The sequence below is a fragment of the Littorina saxatilis genome, linkage group LG3, assembly GCF_037325665.1.
Source record: "Littorina saxatilis isolate snail1 linkage group LG3, US_GU_Lsax_2.0, whole genome shotgun sequence".
In the NCBI taxonomy this organism is placed as follows: Eukaryota; Metazoa; Mollusca; class Gastropoda; order Littorinimorpha; family Littorinidae; genus Littorina; species Littorina saxatilis.
Window position 1 is genome coordinate 10,394,382 of NC_090247.1, and position 18,674 is coordinate 10,413,055.

General features: G+C 44.7%; 1 protein-coding gene across 1 annotated transcript in view; it reads left to right on the forward strand.

Moving 5' to 3' along the window:
* Positions 1–364: 364 nt before the first annotated feature.
* LOC138960825 (multidrug resistance-associated protein 1-like) overlaps positions 365–18,674 on the forward strand; it is a 28,955-nt gene continuing 10,645 nt past the window's right edge. Inside the window, exons 1-17 of the mRNA XM_070332470.1 lie at positions 365–542; positions 1,514–1,647; positions 3,276–3,413; positions 3,887–4,033; positions 5,439–5,523; positions 8,939–9,005; positions 9,654–9,780; positions 11,598–11,774; positions 12,189–12,356; positions 12,630–12,822; positions 13,177–13,345; positions 13,868–14,024; positions 14,861–15,098; positions 15,750–15,951; positions 16,468–16,576; positions 17,774–17,973; positions 18,411–18,537. Of these exons, the coding sequence (XP_070188571.1) occupies positions 365–542; positions 1,514–1,647; positions 3,276–3,413; positions 3,887–4,033; positions 5,439–5,523; positions 8,939–9,005; positions 9,654–9,780; positions 11,598–11,774; positions 12,189–12,356; positions 12,630–12,822; positions 13,177–13,345; positions 13,868–14,024; positions 14,861–15,098; positions 15,750–15,951; positions 16,468–16,576; positions 17,774–17,973; positions 18,411–18,537 (2,616 nt within the window). The remainder of the gene's footprint in view (positions 543–1,513; positions 1,648–3,275; positions 3,414–3,886; positions 4,034–5,438; positions 5,524–8,938; positions 9,006–9,653; positions 9,781–11,597; positions 11,775–12,188; positions 12,357–12,629; positions 12,823–13,176; positions 13,346–13,867; positions 14,025–14,860; positions 15,099–15,749; positions 15,952–16,467; positions 16,577–17,773; positions 17,974–18,410; positions 18,538–18,674) is intronic.

The following is an 18,674-nucleotide window of genomic DNA, read 5'->3' on the forward strand; positions in this document are numbered from 1 at the left end:
GAGGTGACACCCTCACTAACTATTCTGAGTAATTGCTAAACGTTTTAGATAGGTTAAACAGCTGTATTCGTCAGGTCAGTTCCACTATTAGATTATGTATATACCCTTTTGACCAGTCTTGTGTTGCAAATCTGCTAGCTTCCATGAGAATCAAACAACAGAAGACGCCCAAAGCGCCATTATAATGTGGATACAGTGGAACCCCCCTTTTAAGACCTTGTTATCTCAGACTTTCTGTTCAGAACCTCTGTAAATGTATCCCTAATTTTTAAGACCCCCTCCTTTCTAGGACCTGATTTTCTCAGAATTTGTCGAGGTCTAAAACGGGGGGTTCCATTATACTGTACTTTTCCAGGCTCTGACGATGAACAGCGAGGCACGCCGCGAGTCCACAGTGGGTGAGATCGTCAACCTGATGTCTGTGGACGCGCGTAACCTGGAGATGTACGCCACCTATTCCTTCTGGCTGTGGATGTCTCCCATCTGGATCATCGTCGCCCTCTATCTTCTCTACACCACTGTCGGCGTGTCTATGTTCGCCGGTGAGTTGTACGAGAGAGAGAGAGAGAGAGAGAGAGAGAGAGAGAGAGAGAGAGAGAGAGAGAGAGAGAGAGAGAGAGAGAGAGAGAGAGAGAGAAGAGAGAGAGAGAGAGAGAGAGAGAGAGAGAGAGAGAGAGAGAGAGAGAGAAGATTGTCCGTAGTGATTTTTTTCTCCATTTTATATACTATTATCCGAATGCTGGGTAATTCTGGTCGCTTCCTCCCAGTGAAAAGCTAGCAGCAACGGAGTCGCGCTACCCAGGTGTCTGCGTGTTTAGGTGTAATCAGCCACCTGCACTTATGGCAGAATGACCGAGGTCTTTTATGTGCCACTGTGGTGACACGGGGATGGGGCATGGATACCGTCTCTGAGTCTGCACATAAAGTTAATCCGTGTCCGTCCCTGCCGAGATTTGAACCTGCGACCTTTGGATCACAAGTCTTGTGCTCTACCAACTGAGCTATTCGGCCTAATACGTTAGCGTATGTGAGGGCAATAATTTTCAAAGCTACCTACTCCTTCTGGTTGTGGATGTCACTGGTCTGAATCACCGTGTCTCTCTGTTTCCTCTACACCACTGTGTCTATGTTGGCTGATGAGTGGTGTATATTACCGCACGAGCCATACGTGACTCTGTTCTTCTCAATCGTTGCAAGTACATGCTTCATGTCCACAACTGTTCTTCAATACATGTGTTGCTGAAGAATGATTGATCACATTTACATGTTCGCTTTTTTGTTCCCTTGGCACATCAGCAGATGTTCCTTAGGTGTAAATGAAGAACTGATTCTGCATAACATGTTTTATTAGATTTTTCGTCTGACGGATGCATTGTTTTCCTGTATAGAATAATCGTATAGACTTTCACCGGGTTTTTTTATTTTATTTAACTCTGCATTTTTTGGTATGCAGAGATTCTTGTCTTCAGCTATTGTGGTTTATTTCTTCTGTACAACAATTGTCTGCTTGTAGGCCTGGGTTTCATGGCGCTGCTGTTCGCCGCCAACACGTACCTGATGAACAAGATGCGCATCTACCAGAAAACCATCATGAAGATCCGGGACAAGAGGGTCAAGGTCATCAACGAGATACTAAACGGGATCAAGGTCAGAGGTCAACCATGTTGTACTTTTTGTCAATAGAGGTCGACTGTTTCACGTTCAGTTGTAGCTTAGTCAGGCAGATGCAGCATTTGATGCGACATTTAAGATTCAACGTCGTGGCCGCGTGCATACATTCAGTACGCATATACGCAAAAAGGAAACATTCATTTGCAGGGGCGGACGAGGGAGGGGTTTCTGGGGTTTCTGGACCCCCCCCCCCCCCCCCCAGCCAAAAAAAAAAAAGTTTTTTGGGGGGGTTTTAATCAGTGACAAAATCTGCTGCCTAAAACGGGTAATGATCATCCTCAGAATGCACCAGATTGCACCATTTTGCATCTTTTTTTCCAAAATTTTCTGGGGGGGCATGCCCCCGGACCCCCCTAGCAAGCTAGGCGCTTTGCGCCGTCGGCTCGGCGCTTCGCGCCTTCACACCCATATCTTCACAATATACTTTTGGAAACCCCCCCCCCCCCCCCCATAAAATGAACTGATCCGCCCCTGATTTGAATTGAACTTGTAAAGCGCTTCGAGCTGCCGGGAAGTGCTATATAGATGTTCCATTACCATTAATGATAATGTAGGCGTGTGGCGATTTCAGGTACTGTTGTCCTCTCTTTTACTCCCTGTCTATTATCTTCCCCTGACCCAAGTTGTGTCTCCCGCTAGGATTATTGTGTGTTGTAGCTAATTGTAGGTGTGTCGGGAGGCTGGTTTCTTCTTGGTTGATTGTTTGAACGGGTGCGCGGGTGAGTCAGAATAATAGCGTCGGCTAGAAGAGTACCCGGTGTGATTTCGCAGTGTGAAGACGTGTCAGTGTGCGTATCTTGGATTGTGATGTTTTAGGTGTAGTTGAACGATGTTTGTGTTTCTGTAATAATCAATGCAAGTAGTGTAGTTTGGGCCATTATAACTGTATTTTGGCGAAGGAGTGGTTCCAGGATTGTTTAGAGAGACTTTGTGTGTGTGTTCAGTTGAACAAACGTTTTAGAGCTGGGTTTATATCAGCAAAGTGACTTTCGACCGGGATCGTAATTCAAGTTCCGACGAGTTGTGTGCGGCTGTATATTGAGGAAGGAACTACACTGCTTTCTGGTGTCTGCTTTCTGGTGTACGTTAATTAAAAGTCACGTTATCGCAACCTCTGTCTTGGCGTCTCATTTATGCTTCCTGGCCTATTTTCCCCCTTCCACTCCACCCTATCACAATAATAATAACTAGGGCATTTATATGGCACAAATCCTGGTACAGTTCTAAAAGCCTCACGAAAACATACATAAAATATTCTGTCGTCTGTCTGTCTGTCGATCATTAAGATCATATTCAATGTAAATGAACATGTTTGATTGGAAAAGTGGATAACAAGTAGCACAGACAGATGTGTGGTACTGTTAATGCCTGTATGATTTAGGTGGTGAGTAAACTCATGGTGATGATAATGGCGTTGTAATGCCGCTGAAGATGATAATAACAACAACGACGACGATGATGGTGATAACAACGACGACGACTGTGCTGCTGCTGATGATAATGATGACGACGATGATGATGACGACGACTACAACGAAGACGACTACAACGAAGACTAAGACGACGACGACGACAACCATAATCATCATAATGATTTATTTCAGATCCTGAAACTGTACGCATGGGAGCCGTCGTTCGAGGACAAGGTTGGCAAGATCCGCAACGAGGAGCTGGGTGTGCTGCTCAAGTCGTCCCTCGTGGGATCCTTCATCACCTTCGCCTGGACCGCCGCCATGTACTGGGTCAGCACTCATCACACACTCACACTCACATCTGCATTGTACACAGATGCTGGTTTTTATTTTTCAAAAAGGATTTTTTATACACTCTGATGCCAGTGGTAAGAATTGTTGGGTGAAGAATGTGGCTGTGACAACATTTGTTGCAGAACTTACTGTGTGTTAGTATTAGTGCTATTGTGTGTTATTGTGTGTGTGTGTGTGTGTGTGTATATATGTGTGTGTCTGTCTGTCTGTCTGTTTGTCTGTCTGTCTGCATGTCTTTCTCTCTGTCTGTCTGTCTGTTTGTCTACATCCTGTCTGTTTGCATGTTTGTCGGTTTGTTTGTTTATGTCTGTTCGGTCACGCTCATGTGCATGTGTATGTTTCGTTTACGTCGTCTTCAAACGTCCAGAAATTATCTCCTATTCCGCCCCACGACCATCCCCCCTTTCCCTCCAAAAAACAACAACCATAAATGCCTTTGTGACTTACAGATGACGCTGCTGACGTTCATGACGTACGTGTTTGTGGACGAGTCTCACAACCTGACGGCCTCCACGTCTTTCGTGGCCCTGTCTTACTTCAACATCATCAGGCTGGCCGTCAATGTCCTGCCTATCATGATCAGAGAGGGCGTCAAGGTCTGTGGTCTTGTCTTGTCTTATCTTGTCTTGTCTTGTCTTGTCTTAGTTCCCCTGTCTTACTTCAACATCATCAGGCTGGCCGTCAATGTCTTGCCTATCATGATCAGAGAGGGCGTCAAGGTCTGTGGTCTTGTCTTGTCTTGTCTTGTCTTGTCTTGTCTTGTCTTGTCTTGTCGTGTTGTGTCGTGTCGTGTCGTGCCGTGTCGCGTACCCCTGTCTTACTTCAACATCATCAGGCTGGCCGTCAATGCTCTGCTTTTCATGATCAGAGAGAGCGTCAGGGTCTGAGGATGTATCCTCTGTCTCGTCCTTTCTGGGGTGCTTTACTCATGTCTTGTCTTGTCTTTTGTTCCCTTATCTTTTTCTGTCTTGTTGAATGCTCTTTTGGTTTGTATTGTCTAGTTTTGTCTTGTTTTGTTTCATCTCGCGCTGTTTTGTCATGTTTGGTATACATACGCATGTGCTCGTTCACACATGCACACACACACACACACCACACACTCACGCACGCACGCAGATTTCTTTGGCGGTTACTTGCCTTGTCTCGTTTGTGCCAGACTATTTTCTTTCTCTTTTCTTCTCAGGCAGTCTCGGCTAACTGAACTCACAGGTTGTAAGAATTGTCCAGTTTCATTATACTTGACCTTGACCTATATTTTTTCGTACCTAGCTTAATCTTCTCTTGCCTGCCGCTCGTCCTGTCTGGTCAGTGAGTCGCGCCGTCGTGTTTTTTTTAATTTTTATTTTTTATCTGGTAATGCTTTCCATTGTGTTGGTTAAGTTTTATTTTATTTTATTTTGAGGGGGGGGGGGGGGATTCAGCTCGAACAGTATTTCTAACTAGATGATTACCCGATTCGCCGGGTAAGAAGTAGAGCCGAATACCCGGCTTGGCCGGGTACCCGGCGAAGTAGAGGAATACCCGGCTTCGCCGGGATGAAAGCGTTGTGGACAGTGACCTTCTAAAAATAGTAACGGGAATATCCGGCTTCGCCGGGATGAAAGCGTTGTGGACAGTGACCTTCTAAAAATAGTAACGCCGGGGAATATGGATTGACGCCACACGAAGGAAGGAAGATAAACACAAAACACCGGAGAAGATAAGGAAGAGTTACTGGGAATGGATCTGGGAAGATGAACAGAAAAACCAAAATCGGTTCAGCGCTGCGCGCTGAGAGCACGTGTTGAAAATTCTCATCGACCAGGTTGTGTCCGGGGTCTACCTGAATATGCCCACCAAATTTGAAGCAGATCCATCGAGAACTTTGGCCGTGCATCGCGAACACACACACAGACACACACACAGACACAAGTCGTATATATATATAGATAGATAGATGAACTTGGCACTAAGCTGACACAATGTACATGCTTCAAGCTGACATACAGAGTTTTCTTTCAGAGCGTGGTGTCGCTGGGGCGTATCAACAGATACCTCAACACTCCGGACCTTGATACCTCAAACGTCACCAGGGACTCAACTTCAGGTAGTGAAATACTTGTACCTCCCAACACCGCTTCAGGTAGTGAAATACTTGTACCTCCCACTAGAACACCGCTTCAGGTAGTGAAATACTTGTACCTCCCACTAGAACACTGCTTCAGGTAGTGAAATACTTGTACCTCCCACTAGAACACCGCTTCAGGTAGTGAAATACTTGTACCTCCCACTAGAACACTGCTTCAGGTAGTGAAATACTTGTACCTCCCACTAGAACACCGCTTCAGGTTGTGAAATACGTGTACCTCCCACTAGAACACCGCTTCAGGTTGTGAAATACTTTCTACTCCTAGTAAAATACCACTTCATGTAGCGAAATACTTGAATCTCCCGCTAAAACACCCCTTCATGTAGCAAAATACTTGTACCTCCCACAAGGTGAATTAACTAACACCAGATACACAGCCAAGCACAAAACAAGCTTTAATGTCAAGAAGAGTGAAACACCAAGTGAGTTCTAACGCTTTTTATCAATGTGTGTGATATCTTTACTAACTGTTACTTAAACGGATAAGATGTACACAGAGACACTGTTTTGACGACTCGGAGAATGGCGGTGTTATTGATGGCCGCAGGAGCGGTCATCTATTGGAATGCATTCGGAGAGGTGACATGTCTCGTTTTGTTACCGTTCTCACGAGATCAATTACAGTTTTTTCTCTCTCTCTCTCTCTCTCTCTCTCTCTCTCTCTCTCTCTCTCTCTCTCTCTCTCTCTCTCTCTCTCTCTCTCTCTCTCTTTCTCTCTCTCTCTCTCTCTCTCTCTCTCTCTCTCTCTCTCTCTCTCTCTCTCTCTCTCTCCACGGTTGGCCTAGTGGTAAGGCGTCCGCCCCGTGATCGGGAGGTCGTGGGTTGGAACCCCGGCCGGGTCATACCTAAGACTTTAAAATTGGCAATCTAGTGGCTGCTCCGCCTGGCGTCTGGCATTATGGGGTTAGTGCTAGGACTGGTTGGTCCGGTGTCAGAATAATGTGACTGGGTGAGACATGAAGCCTGTGCTGCGACTTCTGTCTTGTGTGTGGCGCACGTTATATGTCAAAGCAGCACCGCCCTGATATGGCCCTTCGTGGTCGGCTGGGCGTTAAGCAAACAAACAAACAAACAAACTCTCTCTCTCTCTTTCTTTCTCTTTCTTTCTCTCTCTCTCTCTCTCTCTCTCTCTCTCTCTCTCTCTCTCTCTCTCTCTCTCTCTCTCTCTCTCTCTGACAATTGTCCTTTTATTGTCTTTATTTTTATGTCTTAGTTTAGCAGGGACAGATTGTAAGACTAGGCGTGAGCCTAAAATCTCCATCCTTGAGTAATAAAGTTCGTTCGTTCGTTCGTTCGTTCTCTCTCTGTATGTATGTCTTTGTCTGTGTCTCCCTCTGAGTCTCTCCGTTTCTGTCTTTCTATGTCTGTCTCTGTCTATGTGTGTGTGTGTGTGTGTCTCCCTCTCTCTCGCGCGCTCTCTCTCTCTCTCTCTCTCTCTCTCTCTCTCTCTCTCTCTCTCTCTCTCTCTCTCCCTTATCCGACTCCTGGCACACAGGTCAAAGCAGAGGTTAACTACAGTGCACGTGTACCTAGCAGGAGGATGATGACTCGTGTTCGCGATTCGGGTCAGAAGTGGGGTAAAGCATTTTGGTCTTCAGTCTTTGGGTTATAGCTTTCTGAGTGGAGAAGATGCCAACATGAAATTGCACCAGCTCTTCTATTTACTGTCCTTGTCTGTCGGACACGAAGAAGGGAAGCTACAATCGCCCCAGGCCATATACTCTTTGTTTCCTGAGCCTGGACCATTGAGACGGTTACCTCATAGATCTGTTCATTCTTCAGTTTGTCGGTGTCAAAAGTTATACCCCCATTCCACACAACCGTTCTTTGTCCCGTTCCCCTACCAACCAAGCAATGCTGCCACAACAATGGAACGCTGCGCAAACGGCCATTTTTTGGCATCTTTCAGCAGCGTCTGACCATAGTGGCAGCCGTCCTTGGTCGGTAAGGGAACGGGACCTAGAACGGATGTGTGGAATGCGGGTATGACAACTCAGTGTGTGAAAGCGCTACCGTTGCGTTACCGTTGTTTTAAGTTCCTTTATAATATAGGTCTATGCTTTAACGATCCAAGCGTTCCGTTACCGATGGGTTGAGGTTCCATTACCGTTCATTCTGATCGGGAGGGGAACGGCTAAAAATTTGAACATGCAGCCCAAACTCAGCCGTCAATACCGTCCTACCGTTTAAAGCAGTTCCGTTAACGATCAGTTACGTTCATTGCGGTTCTGTCCCGATCCCTCCCGTGCCCGCACCGTTCCTTGGTCGGTACGGGAACGGAACCTAGAACGGTTGTGTGGAAAGGGGGTATAAGACTCGACCACTTGGCTTATGGTGGAGACAGCTGGAAGATATCTGGATATAATTGAAGAGGAGTAGTCTTCCTTTTAGAAAATGTGTACAAATAACAAATTTGTGCTGTCGGGGCTGGGTAAAGGTAGTGGAGGGTAAGGGGGTGGGGGGGGGGGGGGGTAAGCGAGGGGTAAGAGAGACGAAAGAGAAAACTGGACAGGGAAAAGTCACTGCCTGAAGTATTCAATAAAGCCACACACACAAAAAAAAGAAATTACCACATATGCAGGTTTTCAATTCATATTTTTGCAAAGTATCTGCACAAGCATGTGTGTATGTTCGTGGCTGCTTTTATGGCTGCCTGTATCCTCAGGAATTTGAGGATTTCTTTTATCTCTCTTTTTCTGACACCGTTGATTTAACGTCATTTTTACAGGACAGTTTTTTTCCTTTCAGTTATAAGTTGTAGTAGTTTGACCTTATTGTTTTAGGACAAGTAGAGCTCGTTCACCAGTAGCAAAGACTCACTCAGTCCGTCAGTGTGCCTGAGTGTGTGTGATGGGGGGGGGGGGTGGCTCTTCCGTGACCGGCCACCTGCAATGTACGGACAGGTTTGCACTGGCCCAAGGGTGTCCGTTCATGAGAGGGACTGCTGTAACAGCAAAACTAGTGTGAAACATAAGTAATCAATTTATCCACTTGACTATATTCACAACAGGGACCTATCACTCTTCTTTGCATGTTTTTTATGCCAACGGATTTTCAAATACTCTGCAACACATGTAACCCAAATTCAACATGTGCCCGTACAATACCACTTCTTTTATGAAAACATTGCTTCGGCCATGTTGATTTTAATCAACCAATTTTCTTGTACTGAATTGTATCTGGTCAATCCAAAGTGGAGTGTGATAATACCGGAAGCCGGATTTCCGGCATGTTGATAGGTGTTCCGGCAGCAGTGTGCTGGAAGAAAACATAGGTCTGAAGCAAGAGTCCATGAACGTAGAAACACAGCATTTGGAGCCCGCATGCGCGTTACCTTTTTGATCATGGAGAATTCACATTGATTTCTGTGCAGACAACGCCATCGACATCAGTGACGGCACGTTCAGCTGGGATACAGACACCGCCCCGACACTGAGAGAGTGAGTGTCTTGTGTGTGTGCTGTTTCATTTGTATTCCCTCTATACACCTATAAAGAGTATTGTATTGTATTGTATTGTATTGTATCGTATATTGTATCGCAGTATATTGTTTTGTATTGTATCGTACCGTATCGTATCGTATCGTATCGTATCGTATCGTTTCGTATCGTTTCGTATCGTATCGTATCGTATCGTATCGTATCGTATCGTATCGTTTCGTATCGTTTCGTATCGTATCGTATTGTTTGTGTCGTATCATAGTGTATTACAATACATTGACAGCATCACGCTACGGGTCAAGCAAGGCAGCCTGGTAGCCATGGAGGGACAGGTGTATTGTATTGTATTGTATTGTATTGTATCATGAGACAGCATGGTGCTACGGGTCAAGCGAGGCTGCCTTGTAGCCATGGTGGGACAGGTGTATTGTATTGTATTGTATTGTATTGTATTGTATTGTTTAGTTTTGTTTTGTATCGTATTGTACTGTGTTGTATCGTGTGACAACATCACGCTACGGGTCAAGCGAGGCAGCCTGGTAGCCGTGGTGGGACAGGTGTATTGTATTGTATTGTATTGTATTGTATTGGATTGGATTGGATTGGATTGGATTGTACTGGATTGTATTGGATTGTATCATGTGACAGCATCACGCTACGGGTCAAGCGAGGCAGCCTGGTAGCCGTGGTGGGACAAGTGGGGACGGGCAAGTCCTCCCTGGTGTCCGCCATGTTGGGAGAGATGGAGACAGTCACGGGACACATCAGCGTCAGCGTGAGTAGCCGACAACACTCTCTACGATTTCTATCGGCCTCACAGTTTTTTGCAGACACTTCAACGTGGTTGCTTGTCACAAGCTGAAGGGGTAAAGGAACTTTACTGAGATCAAACAAGACATAGCAGACAGAAAATTATTGTTATAAGAACCTATTCCTGATTCTAACTAAATATCTGGAGAAGAAACTTGAAACAGCCGAAATAGGCCTAAAGTTATCTTAGCGAACCTCCCTATTTCATTCACTGAATGACTGAGCGACAAAGAATGACCCTTATAGACTAGCTAGGATGGAAGGTTGGGGGGGGGGGGGGGGGGTAGGGGTGTCTCGCACAGGAAAACTACCGGGACAAGAATAGGTAACTTGCCAGATGGCTAAACGGCAGACGGTTCGTGTTGAAATGCTTTTCCCGTTTTTCGTTGCCTTTTACTTTTGTAATGTGTGCATTATACGCTCATTACAGTAAGATACCTATGATGTGTGTCTTTCTTGACAAGACAAGACAAACAAAAACACAAGACAGGAAAACTTCTTGCCTACATGTGTACACACTTGGAAATGGAAAATCGTGTTCTTAATAATAATAATAATAATAATTGTCAGTAAGTACTGGTGTCACATGACTGATGTGAACCAGTTGATTGGCTAATGGCGATGCGCTAAAACTGTTAGCGCACTCTTGGAGTGCGCTAACTTTTCCACAGACCGTATTCTTCCGCCCTTTGCCTAAGCGAGACTGTGCTCTCATCCTCAGAATTAATTAATGACATGTAGCTTATATTCTCCACAATACCAAAATACTATAAATTCCTGCTTCTCAATTAAATTATATTTTAATTAAATTAAAGCAGAAGTGGTTTTTATTTTCTGACAGATTGCATGTGCCTGTGCCACAGTTGCCACTATCTAAAAATAGAACCCGCTGTGTCTATTTTTCAGTTTCGACTTGCGAAGAATCTTCTCATAATTATGCCGTAGCTTATTATCCACATTACCAAATGATGAGTTAGTATACAATTCCCAGCAGCTAACAGAAAACACAAGTGTTATTCCGATAACGTACCACTGAACTAGATCAGCATTTGGAATATATACGTAGCAGACTAGATTACACTGAAATACGACTGCATCAGTTCAGTAAATGAATGGTTTCCGAATTATTATTTCAAGGCAACAACAATCGGAATCGAAAACTATGAGGCTTATATCGCGCGTATTCCGTGGGTACAGTTCTAAGCGCAGGGATTTTTATTTTTTTTATTTTTTTTATGCAATTTATATCGCGCACATATTCAAGGCGCAGGGATTTATTTATGCCGTGTGAGATGGAATTTTTTTTTACACAATACATCACGCATTCACATCGGCCAGCAGATCGCAGCCATTTCGGCGCATATCCTACTTTTCACGGCCTATTATTCCAAGTCAAACGGGTATGATGATTTTGGTGGACATTTTTATCTATGCCTATACAATTTTGCCAGGAAAGACCCTTTTGTCAATCGTGGGATCTTTAACGTGCACACCCCAATGTAGTGTACAACGAAGGGGCCTCGGTTTTTCGTCTCATCCGAAAGACTAGCACTTGAACCCACCACCTAGGTTGGGAAAGGGGGGAGAAAATTGCTAACGCCCTGACCCAGGGTCGAACTCGCAACCTCTCGCTTCCGAGCGCAAGTGCGTTACCACTCGGCCACCCAGTCCTGTTCTTGCGTTACATGGCATAGGTCCAGGCAAATGAACAACAGTGCAGATTAACACAATTACCACTCCTATTTGTCGGTTTTGTGTGATGGTAGCATGATTGATGTGCAGGGGTCAGTGGCCTACGTGCCGCAACAGGCGTGGATCCAGAACGACACCCTGCGGAACAACGTGCTGTTTGGACAGGACTTTGACCACCAACGCTACCACAGGGTCCTCGACGCATGCGCACTCAGACCGGATCTGGACATCTTGGCGGCTGGAGACCTGACGGAGATAGGGGAGAAGGTAGGCTGGCTCAATCTTAAAAACAAATTATAACGATTATATTGCAGGGGGGGAGGGGGGGGGGTGATCTTGCAGAATCGAAGAACTCCAAAATGTACTCACTAATGAATAAACTCAAAGCTAATATGCAAATACCTTTAATAATTTGTTTGGCGATAACGTGGTATTCGTCGAGTGTGTATATCTTTCGAGTGCTTTAAACTGTATATCGGACCTGCATCTGACACAAACGCATTATTTTGTCCGTGTTTCACGAAAATATATAACGTGACATTTTGTTTTATTCGATAAAAGCGCAAAACGTCAATGTGTCCTGTAAGAGGTGTACCAACGCTATTTCCTTCCTGACAAAGAGTCTGCGAAAATTCATTTGAGCATTTCCAAAAGTTTGGATGAGTGGTTTTTTTTCTACAGGGAATCAATTTGAGCGGAGGTCAGAAACAGCGCGTGTCTGTGGCACGTGCAGTCTACAGTGATGCTGATGTCATACTTCTGGATGACCCACTTTCCGCGGTGGACAGTCACGTGGGAAAACAAATCTTCAACGAAGTTATCAACCAGGGCGGTATTCTGCACGGAAAGGTCAGTTTACAGCTTCAATACCATGTCCCCTGGTGTATACAGCAATTTAAATGGAATTTGCTTTGTTTCTTTTTTCTCGGAACAGATAAGACATGTTCTAGTGACACACGACTTACAGTGGTTGCGAAAGGTTGACAACATCGTAGTACTGAAACAGGGTATGATCATCACGGTGGCATTGCTAAAGGTTGACAATTTCGTAGTGCTGAGTTAGAGTACGATCAAGTACTCAATTGTTATAATATATGCTTTGTTTCTTTTCTCTGGGAACAGACACGAGTGCTGGTAACACACGGCTTACAGTGGCTGCCCAAGGTTGACACCATCGTAGTGCTGAGCCAAGGCACCATCTCAGAGATGGGGTCCTACGAGGATCTCATGTCGCATGACGGAGCCTTCGCACAGTTCCTCACCAACTATCTCACTCAGCACGACGAGGAGAGCGACGAGGAAGAGGATGAGGAAGGTGAAAGACGTCATGATGTTTTTCTCTGCTGCTTGTTTCCTCGGTGTTCTTAGTGCTTGTCAAATGCTGGTGAATGCTTTGTCCGCTGTGCAACCCTTTCCTCTTGTCGAAGGAGAACTTTTTTCCCCCGGGTGCTTCCAGGGACAGATGTGTCTTCTAACTGAGGTTACGAAATGTGTTTAGTTACATTTGTGTTTAGGCTATTTATTCACCAAGTAGACTCTGAGCCTTTTTCTCAAAACGACATGGATCGTTGCATTTATGTAATTTATATTTGAAACGTTGTTTTGTTTTGTTTAGTTTTTTTTTAACATCTGGTATTATGTTGTGTGTATTGTGCGTGTGTGTTTACAGCCCAGATCGTGAAGAGAGACATACTACAGCGACTGGTCAGCAGAGAGTCCGACACTGAATCGGGCACAGATGAGACAGCCAAGGGTCGCATCCTGCAGCGACTCAAAAGGTGGGATGGTATTTTTCTCACTTTTTGGGTACCTTTTCTTCCTTTTTTTTTTTCTTTCTTTTTTCTTTCTTTCTGATTATAGTTTTTTGACACACATGAATCATAAGAAGAGTCTTAGTAATAAGCAGTGTAAGGCCATCCACAATTTTTCAAAGACCAAGGTCAAGATAGGGTAAAGTTTTGATAGAGTATCGTTTTCATAGAAGCGAGATGGTCAAACTTCTCACAGTTTCTGGGTTTGATTAACTGCGCAAATGACACAAGTCTGGTTAATCCTGGTCTAATTTCAAGATCACAGTGAGGTCAATGAAAAGGAATTTATAATTTATATACCACACACACACATTAACGATCATGGATTTACAGGAGCACATGAATCATTTCTGGTTAGGCCTATAACAAAATTGAGTCGTACGGGCATTTGCTCTTCTTGATTCTCCCTTTTGTGATGTCCACTTGTCTCGCAGTTGTGGCGTCCTATCCTATCTACGTAGCAACTCTGCAGTGTAGAAATTAAGCATCAAGCCTGCACTTTTAATATCAGGCTGACGAAATGACCCATATTTGCTTTGCACGTGACAGCCGTGAGTCGGAGAGTGACCATCACGACGTGAGACGTAGGAAGCGGTCACGCGGGTTGTCTGAGTCGGTGAAGGGGTCAGCACAGGGCGACAAGGGGAAGAAGGAGGTGGCGGACACCAGCAAGATCATGACGGAGGAGGAGATGGAGTCAGGCCGGGTAGGTTGCACGTGCCATGTGTTAAATAGAATGATAACAGGGCTACAAGTTAAATAGAATGATAACAGGGCTACAAGTTAAATAGAATGATAACAGGGCTACAAGTTAAATAGAATGATAACAGGGCTACACGTTAAATAGAATGATAACAGAGCTTCAAAATGAGTGGAATGATAACAGGGCTACAAAATAGAATGATAACAGGGCTACAAATTAAATAGAATGATAACAGGGCTACAAGATAAATAGAATGATAACAGGGCTACAAGTTTCCCCGACCGATGTTGGTGCCATAACAAGGTGGGAGGTTTCTGCCTGTATCCCAATGATGTTCATGGTGAACCCCTTGACTACAAAGTATGTATATTGCTAAGATTAAAAAACTAAATCAATACTCAACCGTTGTATTTTTCCCTTTCAAGTGCAGCAAGATGGTTGTCTCCCCTGAAGACCATTTTCTCACTATTGGTATAATTGTTATATGTACCTTGTTTGTTAAGATTTCTCATCATTTTTTTTAAACAAAATTCTTCCGGCAGTCAAGGGTTTTTAACTGCCTAAATAAATGCAACTGGACTTCTCTTGTCTTTTTAATTTAAGTGTTTTAGTTTTTTAAAGTTTTTTTTTACATCTGTTGCATGCAGGTTGCTTCCACCCTATCTTGTTGTTGTTGCATTTTCTCTCTCTCTCTTTCTCTCTCTCTCTCTCTCTCTCTCTTCTCTCTTTCTCTCTCTCTCTCTCTCTCTTCTCTCTCTCTCTCTCTTCTCTCTTTCTCTCTCTCTCTCTCTCTTCTCTCTCTCTCTCTCGCTCTCTCTATTTCTCTCTTGTAATCACAGGTGGACAAAGGTGTCTACCTGGAGCTGGCCAAGGCTCTAGGCTTCAGGTATTCTCTGGTGATGCTGGTGTTGTTCACGATCTACAACGTGGCTGCGCTGGGCGGCAACCTGTGGCTGAGCGTGTGGACAGACGACGCGGAGCTCAGCAACCTGACAGCACTACCCCCTGACAGCGACAGGCGCAGGGAACTCAACGACTTCTACCTCGGGATCTACGCTGCCCTGGGTCTGGCTCAGAGTGAGTAAAGCACTGATTGTGTGATCTGATACACCAAGGGAAGTAAGCGCGCTAGATGCATAATATGAAATGTGGAATAGAGCAGGTGAGAATTATGGGAACCAGTCTCATTGCACCTGACATAATAACAAGCATTGACATTAGGCAAAAAAAAAAAAGGTCTGTTTACGGTAACATAGGCCAAAAAAATAGGGTCGGTAGGTCGGGATTTTTTTTTTTTTTCCCCCAAATGCCAAAAAAAAGTCTAGGGTCGCGCGAAAAAATAGGGTCGGTCGAGTTACCGTAAACAGACTTTTTTTTTTTGGCCTTAGCAAGCGACTTTCATCCTCAAAAAGGGATGATCGCCGCAAGCTCATATGTTTCAAGGAACTCTAACTAGCACTTGCGTAAACAGTCACACACAAGAACAAGCTTTTATTCCAGACCGGACATTTTGTGTGAAGAAGTTTTTGGGTATTTTTTAGGATTGAGTGAAAATGGGAGCATAAGCTAGGGGATCGAGAGAAAAGAATTGTAGCAGGCTGAATGCTTGGCAGAGCAGACAGGAATCGAGAGGTATTTGGATCAACGGAAAACACGTTAACAAATCCATCGAATAATGGTGAACCTGAATTATTTTGTTGATGACTACTTCTGTTATGTCCCTTACAGCTGTGTTTGTCGTCATCTATGCCGTCATCATGGCGTTTCGTCAAATCCACGCGTCACGCCTGATGCACCGCAGGATGTTGGAGCGGATCATGCGAGCCCCCATGTCGTTCTTCGACACCACACCTCTGGGCAGGATCGTCAACCGCTTCTCGCAGGACATGGATATGCTCGACTCCGAGATCTGTCTCGACGTCGAGATCTGGTAGGATAAGACATTTAAAAGGGATAGACTTAGTCATAGACGTGGAAACCTGTATTAACTCGAACGAGAACTGTGTGGTTTATATGGCACACACCATAACATGAGAAAAACATGAAAATAATATCAATATTTGGGATTATATCTACCGTAGACATTTTCTTCAAGCCAAAACACATCATGGTGGAATTAGTCGTTGTATATTTTTGCCTTGTATCCTTTCACAATGGGCGACGTAACTCTCATCTCGCAATGTTTCATATCAGGTTGGATGACGTGAAGCAAATTATGAACACAGTGTTGGCAAAAACGCTGCCATGCTTTTTGTCAAGATGTACCACGTGAAACTTGACATGCTTAATCCCAGGTGCACAATGTGACGCTGATCTTGCCATGCTTTTTGTCAGGAGGGAGTGGGGTGGGGGTATTGGGGGCTGGGGAGGGGGGGCAACGTGAGATTTGCCATGTTTAATTTCAGTTGCGCAATGTGACGCTCATCTTGCCATGTTATATTTGTAGGGTGGACAATGTGGAACAAGTACTGAGCACAGTGATAGCCATCAGTTACACTACACCCATCTTCCTGGCCGTCTTCGCTCCGGCCTTTCTGGTCTACTTCTTCGTCATGGTGAGAGCACACCTCACTGGCTTTAGATAATGGTGAAAGAGTTAATGAACAGGCTACACAGTTGATAGACATTCAGTTCTATGAATGTGAAATAATTAGAAAGGCAAGAAAAAGACCCACACTCCCCTTCTTTTCATTCATTCCTCAAATCACAGAGACACGCACACACTCTTTTTAACAGATAAACAGATATAATCGGTGCAGTGTGTGTGTGTTGTGTGTGTGTGTGTATGTGTGTGTGTGTGTGTGTACGTGCGTGCATGCGTTTTCTTGACGGTTTATTAAAAGCCCTCACCGGTTGAAACCTAACGTGATATAAACACAGAGTACTGATTTTTCAGGTAACTTTTCCACTGGTTGTGTGGCTTGATTATCAAACCACCTTGTTTTGTCAACACATCAGTTAAGGACATTGAAGCAACGTCTTCTGATCGTCTTTTTTTCATCGTCCAATCTCTCTCGGATGAGGGGGGGGGGGGGGGGTGTGGGGGATTGTCAACAGTGCCTTTTCGAGGCCACAACCCCTCACTCAAGGCGAAGTCCTTTCCGTGTAAACGATTCGGCTCCCCATCTTGCATTTGACCGGGCTATTACATGGAATGAGACAAACCCTCCACTTTGGACACATACCGAGAATCTACTGCCTTCGTGCTGTCTATTTAAGCCTGGGGTTGTTTGTGTCAATTGATTTCTTAATGAACACTAGAGCATCAATGAAATTAATTAATTAAAAAAAAATATTACTCTAAACAGAAAGCATGCAAGCTGTCGATTTTTGTAGGTGTCCAAGTGGGTGGATGTTCTTATCCCAAAGATCTGAAGTGGTGACCCGAATCGGTAGCTCAATTGGTAGAGTACGGGTACTGGACTTGTGATCCGCAAGTCACGGGTTCGAATCCGGGCCGGGGGGATGGACACGGGTCAACTTTATGTGCAGACTCAGAGACGGTACCAATGTTCCAACCCCGTGTCACCACTGTGGCACGTAAAAGACCTCGGTCATTCTACCGTAAGTGCAGGTGGCTGATTACACCTAAACACGCGCACACTTGGTAGCGTGACTAGCTTTCCACTGGGAAGAAGGGACCCGAATTTCCCAGCAATTGGACAATAAAGTAATGAAAATGAGAAAACAAATTCAGACAAAAATGACGGGTAGTACTGTGCCTGACATTGACCATGATTAATCTGGTGCAGCGGTTCTACGTGGGCACGTCGTGTCAGATCCGCCGCCTGCAGTCCAAGAAGCGATCTCCCATCTACAGCCACTTCGGGGAGTCGCTGACAGGCGCCACCGTCATCAGGGCGTACGGCGCGCAGCAACGCTTCATCCAGCAGTCACAGCACAGGGTTGACGCCCTGTTCACCTGTTCCTACAACGCAAATGCTGCTGCCAGGTGAGACACACTTCATTTAGGCCAAACAAAAATATGTGTTGGTTTTGGGTAACCCGACCGACCCTATTTTTTCCCGCCGACCCTAAAACTTTTTTTTCATTTCTAAAATACCACAAAAAAATACCACAAATGTTGGCACATTTTGCGAACCATACCGAGACTAAGGGAAGAAACCACCTTTGAAATCGACTAAATTTTAAAAATATATATTTTTTTAAAAGCCAACCTACCGACCCTATCTTTTTTTTGGATGGACGCCTTGCTTTATTACCTGTACATCCAACGCTAATGCTGCAAATAGGTTTCCTATAGAGAAAACCGGTGAAATGAACAGGTGATAAATGAACACACATGTGGAGAGATTTTTCATGCCTAAAATAGGAAGAGCCATTCACGTGATAGAAAATGAAGAGGATTGTTCGTGTTTGTTGTTTCAGATGGCTGGGAGTACGTCTGGATTTCATCGGCTCCATTCTGATTCTGGCTGCCGGCCTCTTTACCGTGGGGTCCCGTGACACCCTCTCCGCGGGCATTGTGGGACTGTCCCTGTCGTATGCACTAGAAGTGAGACATGATTATCACTACTACTACTACTACTACTACTACTGTTACTACTGCTACTACTACTACTACTACTACTGTTACTACTGCTACTACTACTACTACTACTACTACTACTACTGTTACTACTGCTACTACTA